Source organism: Cololabis saira, chromosome 22, assembly GCF_033807715.1.
Source record: "Cololabis saira isolate AMF1-May2022 chromosome 22, fColSai1.1, whole genome shotgun sequence".
Lineage (NCBI taxonomy): Eukaryota > Metazoa > Chordata > Actinopteri > Beloniformes > Belonidae > Cololabis > Cololabis saira.
Window position 1 is genome coordinate 26,157,287 of NC_084608.1, and position 22,661 is coordinate 26,179,947.

The window sequence follows — 22,661 nt, forward strand, 5'->3', positions numbered from 1 at the left end:
GTTACAAATTGTGACGGGTATTTCCCTTCTCTTCTGATGCCGCTGCATCCTGACTCGCTCTGTAGCTTTTTCTTCTAAAGCCTGCGGTGCAGGTGTGTTTTTTCGAGAGAAGAACATGGCTATGGGTAGTTGTTGTCGCTCTTTTTTCTTCTGGGCAAAAAGATTCTTATAAACCGACATGCCGCCATGGATTATATCTGAGAACTGTAATGAACGATTCATCAAAGGCTCCTGTTCTTGAGCTGCTCGCTGAAGCTCATTGGCCATTCTCAGCATTGTTGCTAAGCGACTAACATTATTGACACAGGAAGTGAAGCAGCGGGGAGACTCTTTAACCAATCAGAATGCAGAACACGATGCACAATGCAAATCCGCGAAGCAGCGAGACCGTGAAAAGTGAACCGCGTTATAGCGAGGGATTACAGTATTACAAAAGTAATCTGTAACAATTTGTACGGTGAATTAAACCAATTTGACAATTCATTGGCAGGTTTCCAGGTCTTATTTCACACAACTAAGAGAATTACGTTTCTATACGGTCTATGGGAAACACACCAACAGTGACTGCTGCTAGTGTGAGAAAAAAATAATCTTTTACTTCACCTGGGATCCACACCTCCACCGCCACACAGGGGCTCATCTAGAGCTTCATAGGTACAGTTGAAAATTGGTGATTTATTTTACACATGAAGCCCAAGCACTTTTAAATCCTGTTTTCTCGTGTTCATGATGCTCGGATGCTGAAAGGAAACAGCTGATGATCATCAGGGGGAAGTTATGGAGCAGCTGCTGTTTGTTTATTAAAACAATTCGTCAGATGTATTCAGATGAGGCCGGCGCCGCTGGGCGTGTCCGTTAGCGTAGCAGCAGCAGTCGTTGTCATCGGGTCAGACCGAGTCAGATCTGGCACATGTTCAGCAGATGAATGGACTGTATGTCATTAAATGCTGTAATTAAATCTGTCCGAAGAGAACCGCTGCAGATCTTTAGTAATCATACCTGGCCTTTGTAAACCTAAAAGGACACACATGCTTTGTCTGACGACGTAATTAGCTGACATTTAAAGAGGCGCGTGATTTATTGAGCAATAAAGACGTTTTGAAAAAGCGGTGGTACAAGAAGTTTCCAGGGATGTTTTTTTTCTTCTTTTCCACGAGAAGTAATTGCATCTGCAGGTTGGTTCCCTGAAGTCTGTCAGAGGAGGAGAAGGAGAAGTGTGTGATAGCGAGGAGTGGCTGCAGAAAGCTGGTGTGGAGGACTGAGGCGGTAATATCAGCACAAGGACCGTGAACACGGGAGTGTAGAGCTCCACAACCGAGAGGGAGGACATACTGATGTGTGTGTGTGTGTGTGTGTGTGTGTGTGTGTGTGTGTGTGTGTGTGTGTGTGTGTGTGTGTGTGTGTGTGTGTGTGTGTGTGTGTGTGTGTGTGTGTGTGTGTGTGTGTGTGTGTGTGTGTGTGTGTGTGTGTGTGTGTGTGTGTGTGTATGAATGAATGTGTGCATGTATGGATGAATATGTGTATGTATGAATATGAATGAATGTGCATGTGTGTGTGTGTGTGTGTGTGTGTGTATATGTATATATATGTGTGTGTGTGTGTGTGTGTGTGTGTGTGTGTGTGTGTGTGTGTGTGTGTGTGTGTGTGTGTGTGTATGTATGAATGAATGTGTGCATGTATGGATGAATATGAATTAATGTGCATGTGTGTGTGTGTGTGTGTTCGTGTGTGTGTGTGTGTGTGTATATGTATATGTATATGTATATATGCGTGTGTGTGTGTGTGTGTGTGTGTGTGTGTATGAATGTGTCTATGAATATGCATTTGTGTATGAATATGAATGAATGCGTGTGTATAAATATGTGTGTGTGTATGTATGAATGCGTATGAATAAGTGTGTGTGTTTGTATATGATATGAATGCATGAATATGAATGTATGTGTGTGTATAAATATGTGTGTGTGTATGTATGAATGCGTATGAATAAGTGTGTGTGTTTGTATATGATATGAATGCATGAATATGAATGTATGTGTGTGTATAAATATGTGTGTGTGTATTTATGAATGTGTATGAATAAATGTGTGTGTGTATGTATAATTCTGTGTGTGGATGTATGAATGCATATGAATAAGTGCATCTATGTATGTATGAATGTATGAATGTGTATGAATAAATGTGTGTATGTATGGATATGAAGGAGTGTGTGTGTGTGTGTGTGTGTGTGTGTGTGTGTGTGTGTGTGTGTGTGTGTGTGTGTGTGTATATGAATGTATGTGTGTATGAATGAATGTGTTTTTGTGCATGTATGTGTATATGTATGTCACACACATATACACATACATTTTATACACACATACACACATACAGTATGTGTGTATGTGTGTGTATAAAACATGTTTTATCAAAAAAGACATTATTTTTAAACCTTTTAGACAATCTAACTGTGGGTTTGCAGTTTCCTCTTCGCTTCTGTTTGAGTGTCTAACGGCGCAGCAGAAGGACTACTCTTCAGAGCAGTAATCAGATCATGACGGCAGTAAATAACCCATGATGCACTAGCTTTCAGAGGCCATCACGTAGTTATTTCCCCTCGTCAGTCACTCACATCCAGCATCGCTTCAGTTCTCTAACGTTTCTGCACTCATGCACAGCTCTGTTGAGGAGTGACTTTAAACAATGCAAGTCAGACGAATCAAAGAGCTTTGTTGCCTTCCAGGTCCTCTCTGATTGGTCAGAGACCTGATTTGCATTGTTCAAGCCACTTTTCCAAGCCACAAATGCCACTTTTCCATTAGTCTCGCCTCAGCCCGGCTCCACCCGTGTGTTTTTCCACAGCCAGGGAAGAAGTGGGCAGGTTGGGGTGAAGCTGCTGTGACGTACTGTTCATGTCGGCGCTGATCAGAAATCAGCTGGAGCCGCGAGCGGCTGAGAAAAAAACAGCCCGTCTACATCCCTTTTTTAATTCTCTCCTCAGCCATCAGGTTTATGAACATCTGCACCTCAGAGTTGGATCACCAAACAGACGTTTTGCGCTTTATAATAAAATCACTGCGAGTCGCGCTCGCGCTGACTCCCGCTTCCTGATTCAAACGTCTGACGGCCCCGCCCCCGACCAATCAGTGGCACGGAGGGTGGTGACGTCAGAAATAGTCCCTGCTCAGCCCTGAGATAGAACCTCGCCAGCAAGCGCAAAACGGGGCCGTGGCGGGTAGAACCGAGGAGAAGCGAGACTAGTGCAAAAGGGCCAAAAGAAAGGAAAAGGGGACACTCAATGGAGAAGGTTATGGATTTAGAAGAAGCAAGGATGGAAAAACAGGATTTTTAAATGCCTCCATGAAATTCTCCGTTATTTCTCCGATTAAAAAAGGATTTTAAGACTACTGTTTAATGATTCATAACAAAATTCAGTAAGAAAACTCTTAATAAATACATAAAGTCTAGTAATATATGTTAACATCTTATATATGTATATATTTAGTCATATCTAATTTAAGTCCCAGTTGATAACGGATGAGACTCCTGGTCCTTCAGAGTGGTCACCCCCCCCCCAGTTGACCTTTCCAAGGCGTAACCCCCGACTTTCCCTTGGTATTAGTTGGGATTTGCTCCAGCAGACCTTCATGACCCCGTATAGGATTAAGCGGGTTTAGAAGACGGACGGATGGATGACTTTTTAACGTGCTCAGTGAGGGATGTAGAATCTGCAATGTAATCGTTTTCACTCCTGGTGAGATTAGCAACTGTTTTACACTACAACTTTCTCGTTTTACAACACTGCTCTCTCTCTCTCTCTCTCTCTCTCTCTCTCTCTGTCTCTCTCTCTTTTTTAACCCTTTCCACTTTTAACCCTCTCCACGCTATGCTGCAACAGTCGCTTCTGTAAAACCATTGCTTATGTCTTCCCCTCTGAATGCTCCAGTCCAGTGCTTTTAAAGAGATCTGTGTGTCTCGCTGCAGCTTAACTTCTCAGAGTCTGTGGAGGCAGTAAAGACCGTACTTATCGTTTTTCCCCGAGTATGAATTCAGGAGTGACTTTGCTTCATCACGCTGGAGCTTCAGAGCGTCACTGAACACGTTAGAGGCTGCAAACTATTTTCCTCTCTGCCATAAATGGTTTTTATCACAAAAAAACACCTTGAGAAATATTATTCTGAGGTAAAAACTTGCGCTGCAGTTTTACTTGTCATCCTCAGATTACGTTTATGAAATTACGGATGGAAATATCCCAATCATACTGAACATTTACACAAAAAGCATCACAGTGGTTCAGGTTATTGTCATCAAAGGTTAAAGGTCAAGCCAAGGGTGAATAAGGGTTTATTATAAGGGTTTATTGAAGTCACAGCAGCAGCGATCCAGCGGGTGACCGGATCAAGCAAACAGTTTCACAGTGGTACACATGAGATCACATTCCCTTGTTTTTTAGCTCTGAAACACAGTTCAGGTTTACAAAAGCTTAAATAAATAAGGCAGCACTGAGAAATACCACTCACCAACACAGACTGATCATATCACCGAGCTGCCGTCACAGAGAACATCGAGGCTTTTTACATCACAGTGCGACATTTTTAAGGCAAAGATCAGAAGCTACGACACAGAAAAAATACATTCAGTAAAGTCTGTCCTTGAAGGTGGAATCAACACAAAAAAATACTTTTTTTAGAAATATAAACTCACTTGTCGCATGCTTGAGGTGAGCGGTGCAGCAGCCCACTGTGCAAAATAACATAAATCTACACCAACCATGAATCTACGAGAGCTTTGATCAGAGATGTGAACCCCGCAGAGGCGTAATCATCATCTAACGGGCATAAAACACTTTGTTTTCAGCAGCTTTAGAGAGATACGAGGACTGAAGCGCTGCCACGAGCCCTTCGTGCTCATTCACGGTGGCACAAAATACACTTTTATTGAGACAAAAATGTAAATAAACAAAGAAATGAAGACAACTTCAATCCCTAGGAGCTATTTCAGACAAGGCTCTGGTTGTTGCACGCTTTCACCTCCCTACACAGTTTATTTCAGTTGCTGCGTCACATTCATAGGTCTCATGGAAGGGATGGGGGGGTAAAGTCATGTTTGTCGCCATCAAAATGTCCATGCATGCTGGATGAAAGAGGATGGGTTAGACCAGATCCATCCTCTTTTTTTCATCGTCTTCAGCGTTGTTTCCGTTATACCAACAAACAAACATACTCTTCCTGAAATGTGCCTGAGAAATACATCGATATTCCTTTAAAACCCTGTTCGTCCATTTACAGTATTTTACTTGATAGTCGGCAGATTTTGTGCTCGAGCATTTTAGAGAATGAGGAATGAGGGAATGAGAAGAAGGCAAAGAGAAGAGGAGCGTTTGCTGTTTGTGCTCTTGTTTGGTCGTTTCCAGAGTGCTTCTTCTTTTTTTTTTATCTCATGATTGACACGAAAGAAAGGATTTTATCTCATGATTGTATCCTAGAAAAAGGGAGATAGTCGTGGTTTATCGTCGGCAGAGCTAATTAAAAGGGGGTGCATGAGAACAGGATTACGCTGTCAATCACGGAGGTAGTCTGTCATGATGTGGGCATCTCCTTGTTGGAAAGAGATCATTCCCAGCAGCGCTGAGACTAAACTGAAGTTGGCTCTGAGGCTATTTATAGACTGGACCCTGGACCTGTTTCCAGGCATACCTGGTCAGCGCTGGTCATCCTGACAAGCTGTTGTCATCATGTGGTAAAAGGGATCAGATGTGAAATCTGTGTCTTCCTTTCCCTAGTCTGCATGGTTGCCATGGCAGCCACAAGAAGTGATAAACACACACACAGGAGAGAAAACAGTTTTTGCTACTGTCAGAAATGGTGCAAATGTCCTTCAGGTTGCAAGAAAGTGCCAGAGACGGGTTTCGCTGTTAATATCGCGTTAACTGCACCCTATCAAATCCTTTGAACCCCTCACTTTTGTTGCTGATGTAGCGATTGTCTGTGATTCACAGTGAATGATCCAAAAGACTACGGATAGCCTCCTGTTTAAAATGAGATAAATGGAGTACAAAGTGGTTCTGAAGTCCAAATTAGCGGTAACTTGTGTAACTCACATGTCTGCCAGGTGGTGGCAGCAGGTATCCGCGATGCTGTTCGATGTGCTAAGACCCCATCTACGACGAGAGAGAAGGTTTACGGCAAGGAGTCCAAGCACCAACCATCTAACTCCCAGGTTGAGTCTCGTTGCAGTAGAGACTGGCTCCAAAAGCGAGTCGGGAATAAAGATATTACGGCCTGGTTTGGTCTCTAACGTCAAAGCAATCAGCGGTTCCTACTAACCTGGCGTCGGCTAAACGCAGCCTTAATTTTATATCCCGCTGTAAACGTTCTGGCTCCCCTCCCTTGTGGGATACCGCAGGATTTCAATCTCGGCCCTTCTGTTTTTACGTTTTTAAGGGGGGTTTAGGCCAAGCAAACCGGGTCATTTCATCGCTATCTAGATGACTTGCAAATATGTGCAGTTCTGAACGTATTTCGGGCGGAGATCGACTAAAGCAGCCTGAAACCATTGCTTACTTTGACATACGATGGGCGTGTTCCTGTTGGCTTCCCAGGCGACATAGCTGCACTTTATACGAACAAAAAGAGGCTTTGAAACTTCTCTTCAGAAACCACCGTGACTTGATTCTCCGTCCATTGTTCTTTACAGTCTGTGATTGTTTCTGAATGTTTGTTCTGATGAGGTATCCGATTCATCAGGTCAGTTCTTTCATATTTTAATGTCTGACTATGAACGCTGGACGTTCACTCGTGGTTTTGAGCTGTTCATACTCTCAAATGTGTCTAGAGATGATTTGGATTTAACAAGAAATCAGACCTGGGGTTGCACTCCGAGCACAGCCCTATGTGTTGTAACATTAATAGAAAAACACTTCAGAGTGATGAAGAGAAACGATCACTTGCATCGACTTGCATGCATGCTGGTCACATTTGCTCTCAATTGCACTTCAGAACATTTACTTTAGAGCAGAAAAAGCATTTGCTGCAAGGTGCTTTTACAGCGACCTCTGCGGTAAACGGACTCACAGAACCAGAGGCAAGCGTCAAGTTTATCGATCATTTACAGCAGCGGTCCGCGGCGACGGCGGCGGCGGCTCACACGCACAGGAGGGCGTTGGAGCAGCAGAAAATCTCCTTGAAGGTCTTTCGCATCTCCTGGCTGCGAAAGGCGTAGATGATGGGGTCGATGACGGAGTTGCACATGATGAGGATGAGGTACATGTTGAAGTGGGACATGAAGCAGGTGCAGTAGGGGTTCCTGGGGCAGCTGATCATCAGGATGAGGTGCAGGAAGAACGGCGCCCAGCACACCACGAACACCCCCAGCAGGATGGTGAGGGTGATGGCGCCCTTCATGTTGGCCCGCTGGTGGATGGGCGCGTTGCCCGGCAGGGCGGCGATCCGCTTCATGTGCAGGCGCGCCAGCAGGAACATGTGGACGTAGAGCGACGCCATCAGCACCAGCATGGTGAAGAACATGGTGATGAGGCAGATGAGCACCGTGGTGCTCTCGGAGTAGATGATGAACATGATGCCGGACACGATGCAGCACGTCCAGATGCTGCTGATGACCAGCGTCGCCCGCCGCAGGGTGACGATGTTGTGATACCGCAGGGCGTAGAAGATGGTGATGTAGCGGTCGACGGCGATCGCCAGCAGGCTGCAGATGGACGCCAGCAGCGAGCTGCAGATCATGGAGTCAAACACGTTGTCCATGCTTTTAATGAGCCTGGCCGGGATGGTCAGGCTGCCCCCGTTGATGAGCGCTATGACGATGGTCTCGGAGGCGTTGGAGACGCTGACCAGCATGTCGGCCACCGCCAGGCTGCAGATGAAGAAGTACATGGGGGAGTGCAGGTTCTTGTTCTTGACGATGGCAGCGACGACCATGATGTTCTCCAGGAGACTGAGGATCCCCAGGGTGAGGAAAACCTCGGTGGAGATCAGCAGCTGCTCGTAGCATCCTGCAGACGAGTCCTTGTCCTCTGCTGAATAGTCTTTGTCCAGAGGCAGAGCGCTCGAGGCGAGGCTCCGGTTGGGATGAAACGAGATCAGTCCAGGATGTACGGTGGAGTTCATTATGGTTCCCGGTGAACTTCCAGCTCCTCAGAGATGGATGTTTTTATCGCTGCGTCAGCCTCCCTGACTTCATCTACGTTCCTAAGGAGGAGGGAAGTCTCACAAGTTTTTCTTTTAAATCTATCTCCCCAAAGAGGGATGATTTCATTCAAACATTTGCTTTTGTTAAGTCAGAAAGACAAATCCCACTGATCTGGAGGAAAAAATGAGTGAAACGGAGATGATGTTTGAGCGCAGCAGCATGACAGCGAGCGGAGCATCACTTCACCAGCCTCCCTGACCATCCTCGGCTCTCTCTTTCTCTCTCGCCGCTGTTATACCTGACACACACACACAAACAAACGCTCACACTCCCCCCCGAGCCCTCCTTTCCTATTCGCTCGCCAGTAAGGTGGGAGGAGGAGCAGAGACTGAGCAGAGGCAGGGTTGGAGATTCAAGGTTTTCACATAATAGTGAAAAGAATTCAACATTTCAAGTTAAGAAAAGCAATATTGAAGTTAAGATATTTTTATTCAGGTGCAACAACAGCAGCCCTCTTCCAAAAGTCACGTTTGTGAATCATTAAAACTCCTGCTTTCACACTAAATGGGACAAAAGCAACAGATGAAATGAGAAAAAACAGATTTTCGTTTCACTCATCAAAATCAGCGGAGAAGGACAAGCATGAAAACATCACTTTTGAAATTACTAGCTGTAGCAAGAAAAATAACGTGTTGGTATTCTGGCTTTATTGGTCATAGAGTATGATTTGATTGTTATCTATTAGAGTAACAAGGCAAGGCAAGTTTATTTGTATAGCACAATTCAACACAAGGTAATTCAAAGTGCTTTACATCAACGTTAAAAGCGGCGAGACACAATTAAACAGTAAATAACAAATAAAATGAAACAAAATGATAAGAAAAGAGGTAAAACAATAAAAAACACAAATTGTTAAAAAGTAAGGGCAGTAGAGTACAGCAGGTACACATCTCATTCTTACAATGGCAAGAATTGCGTTTCTATACGGTCAAGACGTACAAAAACCAGGTCAAATACAGTATTTCCAAAGTAATCTGTAACAATTCGTACGGTGAATTAAACCAATTTGACAATTCTACACCGCAATGCCTGTTTCCAGGTCTTATTTTAGACAACTGATGAGAATTACGTTTCTATACGGTCAAAACGTACAAAGACCGGGTCAAATACAGTATTACAAAAGTAATCTGTGCCGATTAGTGCGGTGAATCAGACCAATTTGACAATTCAACGTCACAACAGATAAACGCTGCACTTATGCATGAATTTAGAAACCACCTTCTCATCTTGAGCACTGTGGAAGCCTCTGAGGGACACCACATATGTGGTTTAGCACCTTCTTGGACAACAGGAGGGTTTCTGTAACGATTGGTGACCCCTCCTCATCACATGGCTCCCCTCCCTTGTGGGATACCACAGGGTTTCATTTTTGGCCCTTTTGTTTTTACAGATCATCTTAATGCTGGTTTAATCCAAGCAAACTGCGTCAACTCGTCAACTCATCCATCCATCCATCCATCCATCCATCCATCCATCCATCCATCCATCCATCCAACCATCCATCCATCCATCCATCCATCCATCCATCCATCCATCCATCCATCCATCCATCCATCCATCCATCCATCCATCCATCCATCCATCCATCCATCCATCCATAATTAACAATAAGAAGACTAGAAGACATCACTGAAAATGGCAAACATCTCTCTTCATGGGTCTACTCACTGATCAGGCAGCTCGAAGGCTGCTGCTTAGGATGAACACTCAGAATTACTCTATGTATGTTGCTTACTTTACCAACATCAAAACGTCGTCCAAGTGGTGAAATATGGTGGAGGCAGCATCATGATTTGGGCTCTCATCTGTCTCTCAGGGGGGTTTTTTCCATCAGGAATGCATCATTCCCCTAGAAAAGCTAGAGGAAGTGGTTGGAGAGAGGGGAGGTCTGGGCCTCCTTTATAAAGCTGTTTATGGTCATGACCCAAATTGAAATAACATCTTGGTGGATGGACCAATGGATAGGGCCATGACCCTTAACATTAGGGGTGTAACAATATATCGTGCCACGAAATTTCGCGATACAAAAACGTCACGATACGTGTCGTGGAGGTGACAAACTGTATCGCAATATTGGGTTATTAATATTAATCTATTGTGTTGACTAGTAACGCGCATCCGACCGCGCGGACCAAAATCTGACTCCACTCAGAAGAAACTAGTCCCGTTTTGAGCTCTGAACCTTTACTTATGTAAGTCTGGTGTAGAGTTAAGCCTTACCTTATTAAATTAAACCTTTTTGGGGTCGTGAGTAGGATAAACAGGGGACAACTTCTGCGTGAGTTCCAGTGTACTTTAATGTCCCTCAACAGTGTAGGATTTTAGAACATCAACACAGCACCTAGTGCCGTACTGTGGCGTATCACTCCGCCCAATCTAAAACAGACTAATCACTACAGATAAACTGACTAGTGTCATTATAGTCCCTGATTCACATCAGAATATAAAGAATATATTTATAAAATAATGAACCCTGAATTACCAAAATAACCTTAACAAAAATAAATATAAGGTGAGCATGAATCAATCTTTTTTATGATGTAAAATTGTATGTATTTATTTACTTTTATTTAATTTTAGTTGTTAAATTTCTGGAAAAGAAAAAAGTCAAATCATACATGAGAGAAACTATTCAGTTTGTGGCAAAATATTTGTACTTGTATGAAACTGAAGATGCATAATGCAAACCTGACATTTACTTTTAGTTCAGTTTGTGGAAAATGGTTGGCCTGGCTTTCTCTTTAAAACTTAAACAGTTATAAAGCATTACAAACTGTAACAATAGAGCAAACACACAGCATTGTTTTGTATTTTGTGTCTTTCAAATAAAAGAACATTTTTTCCAGTCATATGTTCCTCATTCAAGGTTGTTAAAAAAATACTGCTATAATATCGTATCGTTATCGTGACCTCAATATCGTGTATCGTACCGTACCGTGAGATTAGTGTATTGTTACACCCCTACTTAACATGGACCTAAATCTGATACAGATTGGCTCCATGTGGTCCAACATTGTAGGGATGCTGTGGAAGGACATCAAGAGGGCCGATCAGGTCAGTTATCCAACAAACCTGAGCTGAAGCGGTTCTGGAAAGAGGAATGGTCCAAACTTCCTCCTGAATGATGTCGAGCTCCGATCCAGAGATACTGAAAGTTATTTCTCACAAAGGAGCATCATTTCATAGGTTCACTTTTTCATTTAACGTGCGTACTCAATAAAAGACAGAAAATAAAATAGAAGAGAAAATCGTTATTTCACAGATAAGATTTGGACAGCTGGCTAACACCTCGTTGTGGTGGGAAGTCGGACCCGGAAGCAGAATGAAAGGATTTATTGAAGGTTAAGCAGAAAAGAAAAGACAAAATGCATTTTTTCGCAAGGATGAGTGAAGGTGGGCGATGGAAGAGAGGTCTCAGACTTCAGTGATGAAGACTGGACGGATGAGAAACGCTCTGATTCTTAGCTGGAACCCCTGCGAGGAAAAAAAACACAATGTCCACGCAAGGTAGGGAGGGTTTCCACCCACGCGCACTCACGCAGATGAAATATGAAGGAGGTAAAGTGGTAATACAAATATTACCACTTCAAAAAACCCTTAAAAATGAAACCATATCTGGTGGCCTTGTGAGACGGCCACAGCATTTCTAGGGGAGAAAAAGCAGGCGGTTCTGGCTTTATGGGGGTAGTTATGGAGCTTTTATGTTGTACTGCACATACATAAGTAATGCACAGAGGACAAACGTGGGGTTTTGATCAGCAGTCTGATAACAGCTCGGCAGAAATCCTGACTGAACCCTCCATCTCTCGCCTGCAGGCAAGAGTCTGACGGGGCTGAGCCGAGTCTCTCAGGATACCGCCGGCTTTCTCCGGCAGCCTCTTCAATGAGGCAGCGTGACTCCAGTCATCCTCTCCGCTGTTCTCAACACACTTCTCAGGGTTGGCCTGTCTTGTCACTGCTCTCATAGCAGAAAGAGAGATCCTGCCGGTCTTTACGGAGCCCCTGCAGGATGAGAGGAGATTACACTTTCTTTGTCTTTATTGAACTCGTTTGCTTCCAGGAATGTGAATGTTTTTGTGGGGAATCAGTTCAAGCACATCCTGTTTGGTTTTCTGAATCATCTTGATATAAACTATAATCTGACCTTGATTACAACGTTGTAAAGAAACTGTTCAGTCACATCAGTGGTATTGGACTGATATCGACCATCGGTCGTCATGCCTGAGTATCGGTATCGGAGCCCGACCTGAACAAGTCAGGCTGGTGCGTCCCTCGTTTTTCTTTTTTTATTGAAGTGAGAGCAATTTTGGAAGAAAATAAACAGAATTTTTTCTCATAACCTGTATGAAACATGTCAACAAACAACACAACAAAAGCAGCATGTTCCCAGAGCCGGAACAAGCTTCCTCAGAACCTGTCCATGTAATAGTGATAAAATGTCTATCTTAAATGTATTAGTTCTGATTGGCAAAGGCCCTTGGATTTGTGATGTTGTAATAGGAAAAGAAAAACAAACTAATATCATAATCCCTTTGTAAATAATTTTTAACCGTCGTTTTGTTGATCGTTTATAAGAAATGTCTAACCGTTAGGGGAGACGCGGTGTCCGTTATTCAGCCAATACAGAACTGGACGCTGAGTAACGAACATCGTGTCTGTGTGTCTGTTTCACACCCCCTTTTTTAGGTAAGAAATGTATATTATTTAGCACTGTATATATATATATATATTTATTTGTAGGACTGTAGGCAACTGTTAAATATAGTTTGATGACTTTGAGAGTGAGTTTTGGTTTTGAGAGTGATATTATTTGCCTGCGGAGTGCGGACTTTTACTGGCTGTGCGCGCCTGTGTGTTTTGTGTGTGTGGTGTGTCAGAAGATATTTGCTGAAATATATGAAATATATGTTTGAGAAAAACTAATACAGAACTGGACGCTGAGTAACGAACATCGTGTCTGTGTGTCTGTTTCACACCCCCTTTTTTAGGGGTATAACATCCACAGCAATGAACCTCTGCAAGGCACGGAAACGCAAGGCACGGCGAGGCACGGCGAGGCAAGGCAAGGCAAGGCAAGTTTGTACGGCACAATTCAATTGCAATTGCTGCTCACAGCAATGAAACGTTACAGGGCAGGGCAAGGCACGATGAGGTGAGGCAGGGCAAGGCAAGGCAGGGCAAATTTGTAGAGCACAATTCAACGACGTGATTCAAGGTGCTTTACAGCGACATTAAAACATCACATAGTAGAAATAAAAAGCAATCAAATAAAACAAAAAAAAACAAGAGTTTAAAAGCAGAAATTGTTCACAGACAGACACCAGTTCAAAATAATTAAACAAATGAGATGGAAGAAATAAAGGTTGCAGTGCATTATGGGAGATTACTGAAATGCAGCAGCAAATAAAAGAAACCAATATCAAGAGGATTTGTTAATCCTGCCATAAAAACTAATTAAAGAGAAAGTTGGAGATTAAATACGAAGTGAAGAAAGGGATCCCAGCTACTGACGAATTTACCGTACATTCAACATCACATTTGGTCTTATCTTCTCAGATGAAATTGTTATTTATTTGCGCTCTTGGCGGTTCCCTGGAGCTCTGAAATGCTGTAAAAGTGAACCATGAGTACAGATAGGCTGTAGTTAAAAGCGCCCCCGTCAAAGCCTTTATTTCCCCCTGACCTCTAAACGCAGGCGTTTAACTCCGATTAAGCCCGAAAAACGAGTAAACATCCAGCTCGCCCAAGCTCAGGTTAAATTGTGACATCACAGCCGTGTTACGATGCGTTAACTCCGACTGAATCTGTCTGAAATGAGAGGAAAATAAACACTAAATACGATCTTTTATATGCACTTTAAGCTTCTTTGATCACATTAGGTAAACCTTAGACTCACTTTTCTCTAAAAAAAAAACAAAAATATGACATATCACGTGCCAAAAGCATTGAAAAAAAGAAGACGGTTGCTGTATATCTTCAGGCACCGATGACGCAAATTAATGACGTTTCATACATGTTTTTCTTTTATGCAACCTCTTTGTTTTCTCCTTCGATTATGTTGCTATGACTCACCAAACTCATTTTTACACTCTTGGCCTTCAAAATAGGTTCTTTATTGGTTGATATTAACAATTATCTCAGGACAAATGAAACAGATAAGATCTGGAGCCAATGTCATGTCAAGGTGTTTGGAGACAAAGGGACAACATGAGGGCCAAGGAGGTCTCAGTAGTGAAGGAGGTCATTGTTAGGCTGAAAAACAAATCATTAAGACGGACAGCGAATCCCTGTGAGTGTAGCTGCACCAACAGTTTGCTATAGTCGTTTTAAAAATAAAAAAGCACTGGTGAGCCCAACAACAGCAAAATAAAAACCCTTTGCAGCATCGGCAGGAGTCAGGTGTTGCGTGTTGTGAAGGCTGCATGAACAAAGTCTGGTCACGTTTTTCTCGTTTCATTAAATTCAGAAATACTTTAGGTATACACTTTATTATTTTGTATATTTCATCTCTTTTATTAACAAGTTAAGTTAATAGTTAACTGATTGGGTGCACACGTTTACTTGACTAATTTACTTTGTCACCTTGTTGATTTGGTTATTATTCTTTAAAGGGTACCTATTATGGCATCTAATACCTATTTTAAACAGGCCTTGAAAGTCTTAAAAACAAGCTTTTGATTGTTTTTGCTAAATAAATTAGAAATTCGCCCTCTAAACCATGTGTTTATCTTCCCATTCTCTAACCTCATTATCTATGCGGGATTCTGAGTGGGCGGGGCTATGATAATGAGGCAATGATTGGCTGCCTGAATGATGCGATACACCGCTATGAAAAAATGGCAGAAGCTCCGGCCGGCGGAGTTATTTACACCGTGTCCTAACTGCATGCGATGCGAGCGAGCGTCAGCGACAAAATCACTTCCATTGCTTTATTTTCTATTGGACTGTCTTAACTGTCCGCAGCGATGCGGCGCGCCGTTTTGAGCTGAACATTTGTCGGACGCCCGGCTTCTATTTTCTTCCTGGCGCTCGCGTTGAAAGCCGGTTGAAAGCGCTGTAGGAAACGGTCACGGATGAGGAACGGCTGATCCAGTTAGTAGAAATGAGAAGTTATCTTTATGATTCCTCCTCATTTCACTACAAAAACCTCAATAAAGTGGCAGCTGGCTGGAGGGAGATGGACAGAGAGCGTCCGATGTCACGCAGTGCGATGCAATAGTCGGACGTTCGCATGCAGTTATGAAGGACACAGTGTTTATTTGTGGGCGTGGTTTGCATTTTGGTTACGTAACGTAAATCAGCAGAATCTGAACGTCTCGTAGATCCACATCACACTGGATTGCTCATCCGGGCGGCTGTACAGACACTGCAGAATTTGTTTGCTTTCTCCTTCTCTGAGTTGGCAGGCTGAGGGGAGACCACTTTATATATGTTAAAGCACTATATTTGTAGAGGATATATATATATATATATATATATATATATATATATATATATATATATATATATATATATATATAAATATATACATATATATATATATATATATATATATATATATATATATATATATATATATATATATATATAAAATGTATGTCTCCCTCCTGTGTCAGATTGTGTTTCAGTTTCCCACACTGCAAAAACGAATTTGTTAGGAAGTTAAAAAGCCTTGTTTCAAGAAATCATAAGACTATTTTCAGACTATTTTGCTGATTTTAAGAGTTCTAGTCAAGAAAATATTTCCTACTCCATTGGCTGAGTTCTCTATCGTATCGAGACTATCTCTCCACTCCGTTACATATTCCATATGTACGGGGATTGATCCCCCTGCTGTCAAGGTACGTGGATATTTCTTTAAGACACCGGCTTGCCCGGCCACGCCCTTAGGTTTACCTATAAAGCACCTGTGCTGGCGTGTAATCAGTGATTGTTTGATCTCCACCTGAGTCAAGGTGCAAGTGTGAGACGATCCGTGTTAGAGAGAAGTGTGAGTGTGTGGGTGCAGCGTGAATCCACTTACCCAGCTGTAGCTGTGGTGGGCGTCTGTCTGCGCGCAGCCTCCCTGGATTGCTGTTCCCTCCTTCTTCTCCAGAAAACGCACAGAGACGCAGCCGTGATCCCATTCCGGCGTATAGCCCACGGTCCGTGGGTTGACGCGCCCGGTTGATCCGTGCTTATATTCCGGTCAGGAGACCGTGATTTATCCTCCCGGCGTATAGCTCATGCTCCGTGAGTTGACGCGTCCGGCTGGACCCGCGCTGATCCGGTCTCTCCCGGCGTATGGCCCATGGTTTCGTGGGTTGACGCGTCCGGTTGGACCCGTACTGATCCGGTCTCTCCCGGCGTATTGCTCATGTTCCGTGAGTTGACGCGTCCGGCTGGACCCGCGCTGATCTCCGGTCTCTCCCGGCGTATAGCCCACGGTCCCGTGGGTTGACGCGTCCGGCTGGACCCGCGCTGATATCAGGTACCTTCCGGTGTATTGCTCATGGTGTCGTGAGCTGACGCACCCGGTTGGATCCGTGCTTGTTAAGGGCCAGTCGTGCGGCACCCGTCTGCCTCCGGTACACGTGAGGATACGCCGGTGTGAGAGTATAGTCCGTGTTAAGCGCCGGGTGAGTCCGGGTCGGCTGACGGGGACGTCCCCTCCTCTCTTTTTGTTATAAGTGCAAAGAAAGAGGCGAAAAGAAAGAAATAGGCTATCAAGGAAAAAGCAGAGCCTCCCATATTTGTGCAGGCTTGTCGTGTACCTGAGCCGGTGTAAACAATCAGTGACGCTACAGGCACTGTTGGCCCCGCCCCCTGCGAAGGAGCGGAGTGATTGCGCAATCATGGCGGCCCAGCAAAGCTCTTGCATGGGCTGTGAGGTTTCCATGCCTCTGGAGGATGGTCACGATGAATGTATTGAGTGTTTGGGACCTCAGCACGCTTTTTTGGCCAGAGAAAGCCCACAGTCGTGCATGAATTGTTTTATTTTTTTCTGCACGTACCAGAGAAGCCCGTTGTAGATATTTCTCCGGGAAGCGGGCTGGTTCCCCTCTTTCGGAGATGCCCAAACGGAAAGTTGGGAAGTCGAGGGCTGAAGCCACACGAGGGCAGGGGGAGTGTTCGAGACCCTGGCAGGGCACTCTGCCTCCCCCTATGCCTACAACGGTAGGCTGGCCTTGCGTTGACCCCCTCCCCCCCCCCCTCTGGGGTTGGAGGAGGTGGAAGACGAGGTCGACGTGGAGACAGTCTTTTCTGACGACGATGACCTGTCTTGTGGGCAAAGTGGGGTCGGCGCAGAAGATGGAAGCTCTTCGACCCCACATTTCAATGAGGTTATTGGCAGGGCGGCCAGGGCTCTGGGTGTGGCCCCCCCTGACGACCTTACGGCGCCCACCTCTCGGTTTGAGGAGGTCGGGGAGGTCCGCCCCGTACCGGTACGGGTGCCCCTCCTACCGGACTTCGAGGAACTGGTGTGCGATCAGTTTGCTTCACCAGCAGCCGCACACAGGTGGTCCGCATCATGTCGCAGGTTTTCGGACATGACTGACAGGGAGCGTGTTGCCTGCGGGCCACTCCCTCAGATGGATCCGGCTCTCTCTCCTCTCGTTTCTCCCTCCGACTCCATTCTTGGCAAAGCCACCTGTACCAGCAGGAATTGTAGACTCATGGATGACCTGCTGGGCAAGCTGCAAAGAGCTATGGCTACCCAGACCCGTCTGACGAATACAGGGGCTATCATGTCCCTCTACCTTCGTGACCTGTCCAAGACAGTGCAGGAGGGTCCCGGGGGTTCTGATATTACGGGTGAGCTTCGGACCGCTTCCTCAGTCCTCTCTTCAATCATGAAGGAGCAGGCGGTGGCTACAGGCAGGGCCTTAGCTTCCTTTTGGGTTGCTAGACGCCACTTATGGCTGTCCCAGTCTCTGCTCCAGCAAAGGGATCGGGACTGTTTGGTTAGGTTGCCGGTGGAACCTTCGGACATGTTCGGTTCGAATGCAGCTCAGCTACTGCAGCAGGCACGGGACAATCGCCTTCGCTTCTCCAGGCACCCCAGGGGCTCCAGGCGGCCGAGAACAGCCGTCCGTCCACTAGAGGCCCCGACATGGGGTACGGGGGACCTCACCACATTCAGACCCTGGGCCTGCGCTTGAACTACAGGAAGAGCAAGCTCCAGCCTTCTCAGGTGACAACCTTCCTGGGTACGGTTCTGGACTCCAGGAGGGCGGTTATCATGCTGACTCGGGAGAGGCAGCAGGCCTTCACGGCCTGCCTCGGCCACTTTCAGCTGCGCTCTCGGGTCAGCTGGGGACTCTGCCTCCGTCTCATGGGCCTGATGGCAGCCATGGTGCAGGTTGTCCCTCTTGCCCTCCTGCATATGCGACCTGTCCAGCGGTGCCTGCTGGGCCTGGGCCTGTGCCCACAGATGTCCCGCCGGATCACGGTTGTGGTTTTTTTGGAGGCTCCACAGGGCCCTTTCCTGGTGGAGGGATCCGGCCAATCTGGCGAACGGGAGTGCTCTGGGACCGGTGGTGTATCACCAACTGGTATTCACAGACGCATCCCAAATAGGCTGGGGCGCTGTCCACGAAGGCTGCGGGGTCAACAACCGCTGGTGCGGTCGTTGGATGTCCCAGCACATAAACGTCCTGGAGCTGAAAGCTGTCCTCTTGGCACTCAGACAGTTCCTGCCAAGACTGATGGGTCACCATGTCATTGTCAGGACCGACAGCACAGTAGCGGCGGCCTACATCAACAGACAGGGGGGTCTGGGCTCCCCTGTCCTATGCAAGCTGGCAACCACACTGTGGCAGTGGGCTCACCCCCTCTTCTGTTCGCTCAGGGCGGTGCACGTGCCGGGAACGTTGAACACAGCAGCGGACCTCATGTCGAGAGGAGGGCCGACACCGGGGGAGTGGAGACTCCATCCTCAGGTGGTCGAGGAAATCTGGCTTCGTTTCGGCAGGGCGGACGTCGACCTGTTTGCTTCCAGGGAGTCGACGCATTGTCGCCTCTTCTTTTCCCTAAAGAACGACGATCCTCCCCTGGGGTGGGATGCGCTGGCACACCCGTGGCCTCGGGGCCTCCTCTATGCCTTCCCTCCGTTCACTCTCCTCCAGCCTCTCCTTTACAGGATTCAGGTGGAGGGGGCAAGGCTGATTCTGGTGGCTCCTCTCTGGCCCCACATGCTGTGGTTCTCTGCAATCCCTCCTCTCCTGGACGGCACGCCATGGGTTCTCCCGCTTCGGCGAGACCTGCTGTCCCAGGCGAGCGGAGCCCTGTTCCACCCCTTCCCAGCGGGGCTCAGACTGGTGGCCTGGCCCCTGAGAGGGACGGGCTCCTGGCTTTAGGCTTGCCAGAGTCTGTGGTAAAGACTGTGCAAGCGGCCCGGGCACCTTCCACTAGGGCTGCCTACTCATACCGATGGGGAGTATTTACCACTTGGTGTGGGGTGCACCAGATGGATCCCTATTCGGCCAACGCCCGGGGCATCCTGTCGTTTTTACAGTCTCAATTGGAGGCTGGGAAGTCTGCTGCCACCCTACGAGGTATGGTGGCAGCTGTCAAGGCAGTTTGTGTCGGTGAGCATGCTTTGTCTCCCGATGACTGCTCCCTGATTTCCCGATTCCTTAAGGGTGCCCAGAGGCTTGCGGTTCATAGGACTGGACCTTCTGTCCCTCCTTGGGACTTGGATATCGTCCAGGTGCACTTCAGCATTCCCCCTTTGAGCCCCTTGGGGTTGCTGATTTGCAATGGCTCTTGTTTAAGACCGCGTTTCTGCTGGCTGTGACTTCTGCCAGGAGGAGCTCCATGCACTGTCTGTTCACAGTGACTGCTGCAGGTTCCTGCCGGATGGCTCGGGGGTTGTCCTCCGCCCCAATCCAGCTTTTCTGCCTAAAGTTCTGTCTGAGTTTCATCTGTCCCAGACAGTCGAGCTGCGGTCACTGTCCTCTTCTGAGGTGGGACAGTCGAATGAGCAGCTCCTGCCCGTGCTATGCCCTGTCAGGGCCCTGACAGAGTACATACGGCGCACGCAGGCCATCAGGAAGACCAATCAGCTTTTTGTTTGCTTTAACTCGAGCTGTCTTGGCGGGCCCTTATCGAAGTCTCGACTGTCACACTGGATTGTGGACACTATTCAGAAGGCTTATGTGCTCTCGGGTGTGCCTGTCCCGTCCGGGGGTTCGGGCGCACTCGACACGTGGCGTGGCCACCTCATGGGCCTTGTGGCGAGGGGCCTCTCCTGCTACCATCTGTGCCACATGGTCATCTCGGTCCACGTTTTCACGGTTTTACCGTCTGAATGTCGCTGCCAGCCCCTCCTTTGGTGAGCGGGTTGCTGGGTGTGACTCAACGGTAGCCGGCTACCTTTTTGTTTCTTTTGGTCAGATCCTTTGTTGTCTCCTTCGGTCGGCTTGGCGCCTTGCGGGCTGATCGGAGCGGCCGCTCCGTTCTTGTCTTTTGTTTGGTTTCTTTTGGTCAGTCTTGCGACTTGCAGACTGTCCTGAGCAGCCCGTCTGTCTCTCAGGCTTGGCCTTTGCGTCTTGCGGGGCCTTGTCCTGACTGGTATGTAGACAGTGTGGAAGAATAGGAGATGTCACTTTGGTGTACTGGGCTGTGAGCCGCACCGTCTCCTCACGGGGTGTCTTAAAGAGTTCCCCGTACATATGGAATATGTAACGGAGTGGAGAGATAGTCTCGATACGATAGAGAACGTTTGGTTACTTTGTAACCTTGGTTCTCTGAGTGAGAGACTATCTCTCCAGCTCTTCAGGCCGCTCAGAGACATGTTTCGATCAAACTATCACTGATTACACGCCAGCACAGGTGCTTTATAGGTAAACCTAAGGGCGTGGCCGGGCAAGCCGTTGTGTCTTAAAGAAATATCCACGTACCTTGACAGCAGGGGGATCAATCCCCGTACATATGGAATATGTAACGGAGTGGAGAGATAGTCTCTCACTCAGAGAACCAAGGTTACAAAGTAACCAAACGATATGTTTGCTCATAATAAGACAAATTTGACTAGATTTAGGAATATTAGGCTTATTTCTAGCAGGACTGTTTTATTGCTGGTTTTGTTTACCTCTAAATACTCTGTGCTGCCCTGATTTTTCGGCTCGGTCCCTCACATGTGGTAAAAGGAGAGGGACCCAAATACAGGGGAACAAGCAGCACCGGGTGTACAAATGTGCTTGATTTAACAAAAAGCACAGTAAGGGCAGGAATCGAAAATAAAACACACAAAAAAGCTCAATTACAAGAAAACCTTGTAGCAGAATGCTGGGAACAGGGAAAGAATAAAGAAAGGAAGAAAGAAAAAGGAAGAATTGTGGTCCAAATGTACAGAACAGTACAAGGTCGCCAGAGTCATGGATATACTAAGTTGAAAAGGCTTTTCTCGAATTTCAACATGAAGAAAAAAGAAGATTGACACCCATTTTTATTCTGTTCATCTGTACACAGAAGCACTAAAATAAACCGCGTGTTGCTTTTGTGCTGAAACCTTCACAACGCTGACTACGTCTCCATCTCCCCAGGAGACTAAAGAAACACTGATCAAATCCATTATTCAAATCAAAGATTATGGAGCCAAATCAAGGCTAAAAGTTTTGCTAATTTAAAAATAAAATTTGAACCTGAAAATTCTTTTTTACAGTTTCAATTTAATTTTTTTCAGTATCAGATCTTTTTTTCAGTTTCAAATCTTTTTTTTTTCAGTTTAACGTCTTTTTTTTCAGTTGCACTTCTTTTTTTTCAGTTTCAAATTTTTTTTTCAGGTTCAGACTTTTGGCCCCGATCTGGCCCGTACTTGACACCAATCGCAGTATAAAAGCAATAAACTATGCAGGTGTACAGTTCAACAGCCACACTTTAAAGTTTGACATTTCCCACTTCCACATACTACCAAGTACGGTCTAAAACAGCTTTTTAAACAGAAATGTGTCACTAATATCAGTTTGTTCCACTGCCAATCACGTGAATATGGTGTATATACAGTGTTGAATCAAACTTCTACTGATAACTTCTGCAACCTACGTTTCCTGAAGGCAACATGACTGAGTAACGTCCCCCGCCTTCTCTGTTCTGCTGTCACTCATGATGCCACGCCCCTCTCAGTTGATGCCACGCCCCCCACGCCAGATCGGGGCCAAAAGTCTGAACCTGAAAAAAAAAATTGAAACTGAAAAAAAAAGAAGTGAAACTGAAAAAAAAGACGTGAAACTGAAAAAAAAAGATTTGAAACTAAAAAAAAGATTTGAAACTGAAATAAAAAGATTTGAAACTGAAAAAAGATCTGATACTGAAAAAAATAAAATTGAAACTGTAAAAAAGAATTTTCAGGTTCAAATTTGATTTTCAAATTAGCAAAACTTTTGGCCTTGATTTGGCTCCATAAAAGATCGGATGTCCCTGAATGTGCATAAGTGACACCAAGACATAGCTGAATGAAAAGTCTTTGGAGCCAAAAACGACTGAAAGTCAGC

At 45.7% G+C, this 22,661-nt stretch overlaps 1 protein-coding gene across 1 annotated transcript; it reads right to left on the bottom strand.

The window, feature by feature from the left end:
• Positions 1 to 7,050: 7,050 nt before the first annotated feature.
• Positions 7,051 to 8,102, bottom strand: mc4r (melanocortin 4 receptor). The gene has a single exon (XM_061713134.1). The coding sequence runs from the start codon at positions 8,100 to 8,102 to the stop codon at positions 7,119 to 7,121; it is 984 nt and encodes a 327-aa protein (XP_061569118.1). The 3' UTR covers positions 7,051 to 7,118.
• Between the last annotated feature and the right edge of the window lie 14,559 nt (positions 8,103 to 22,661).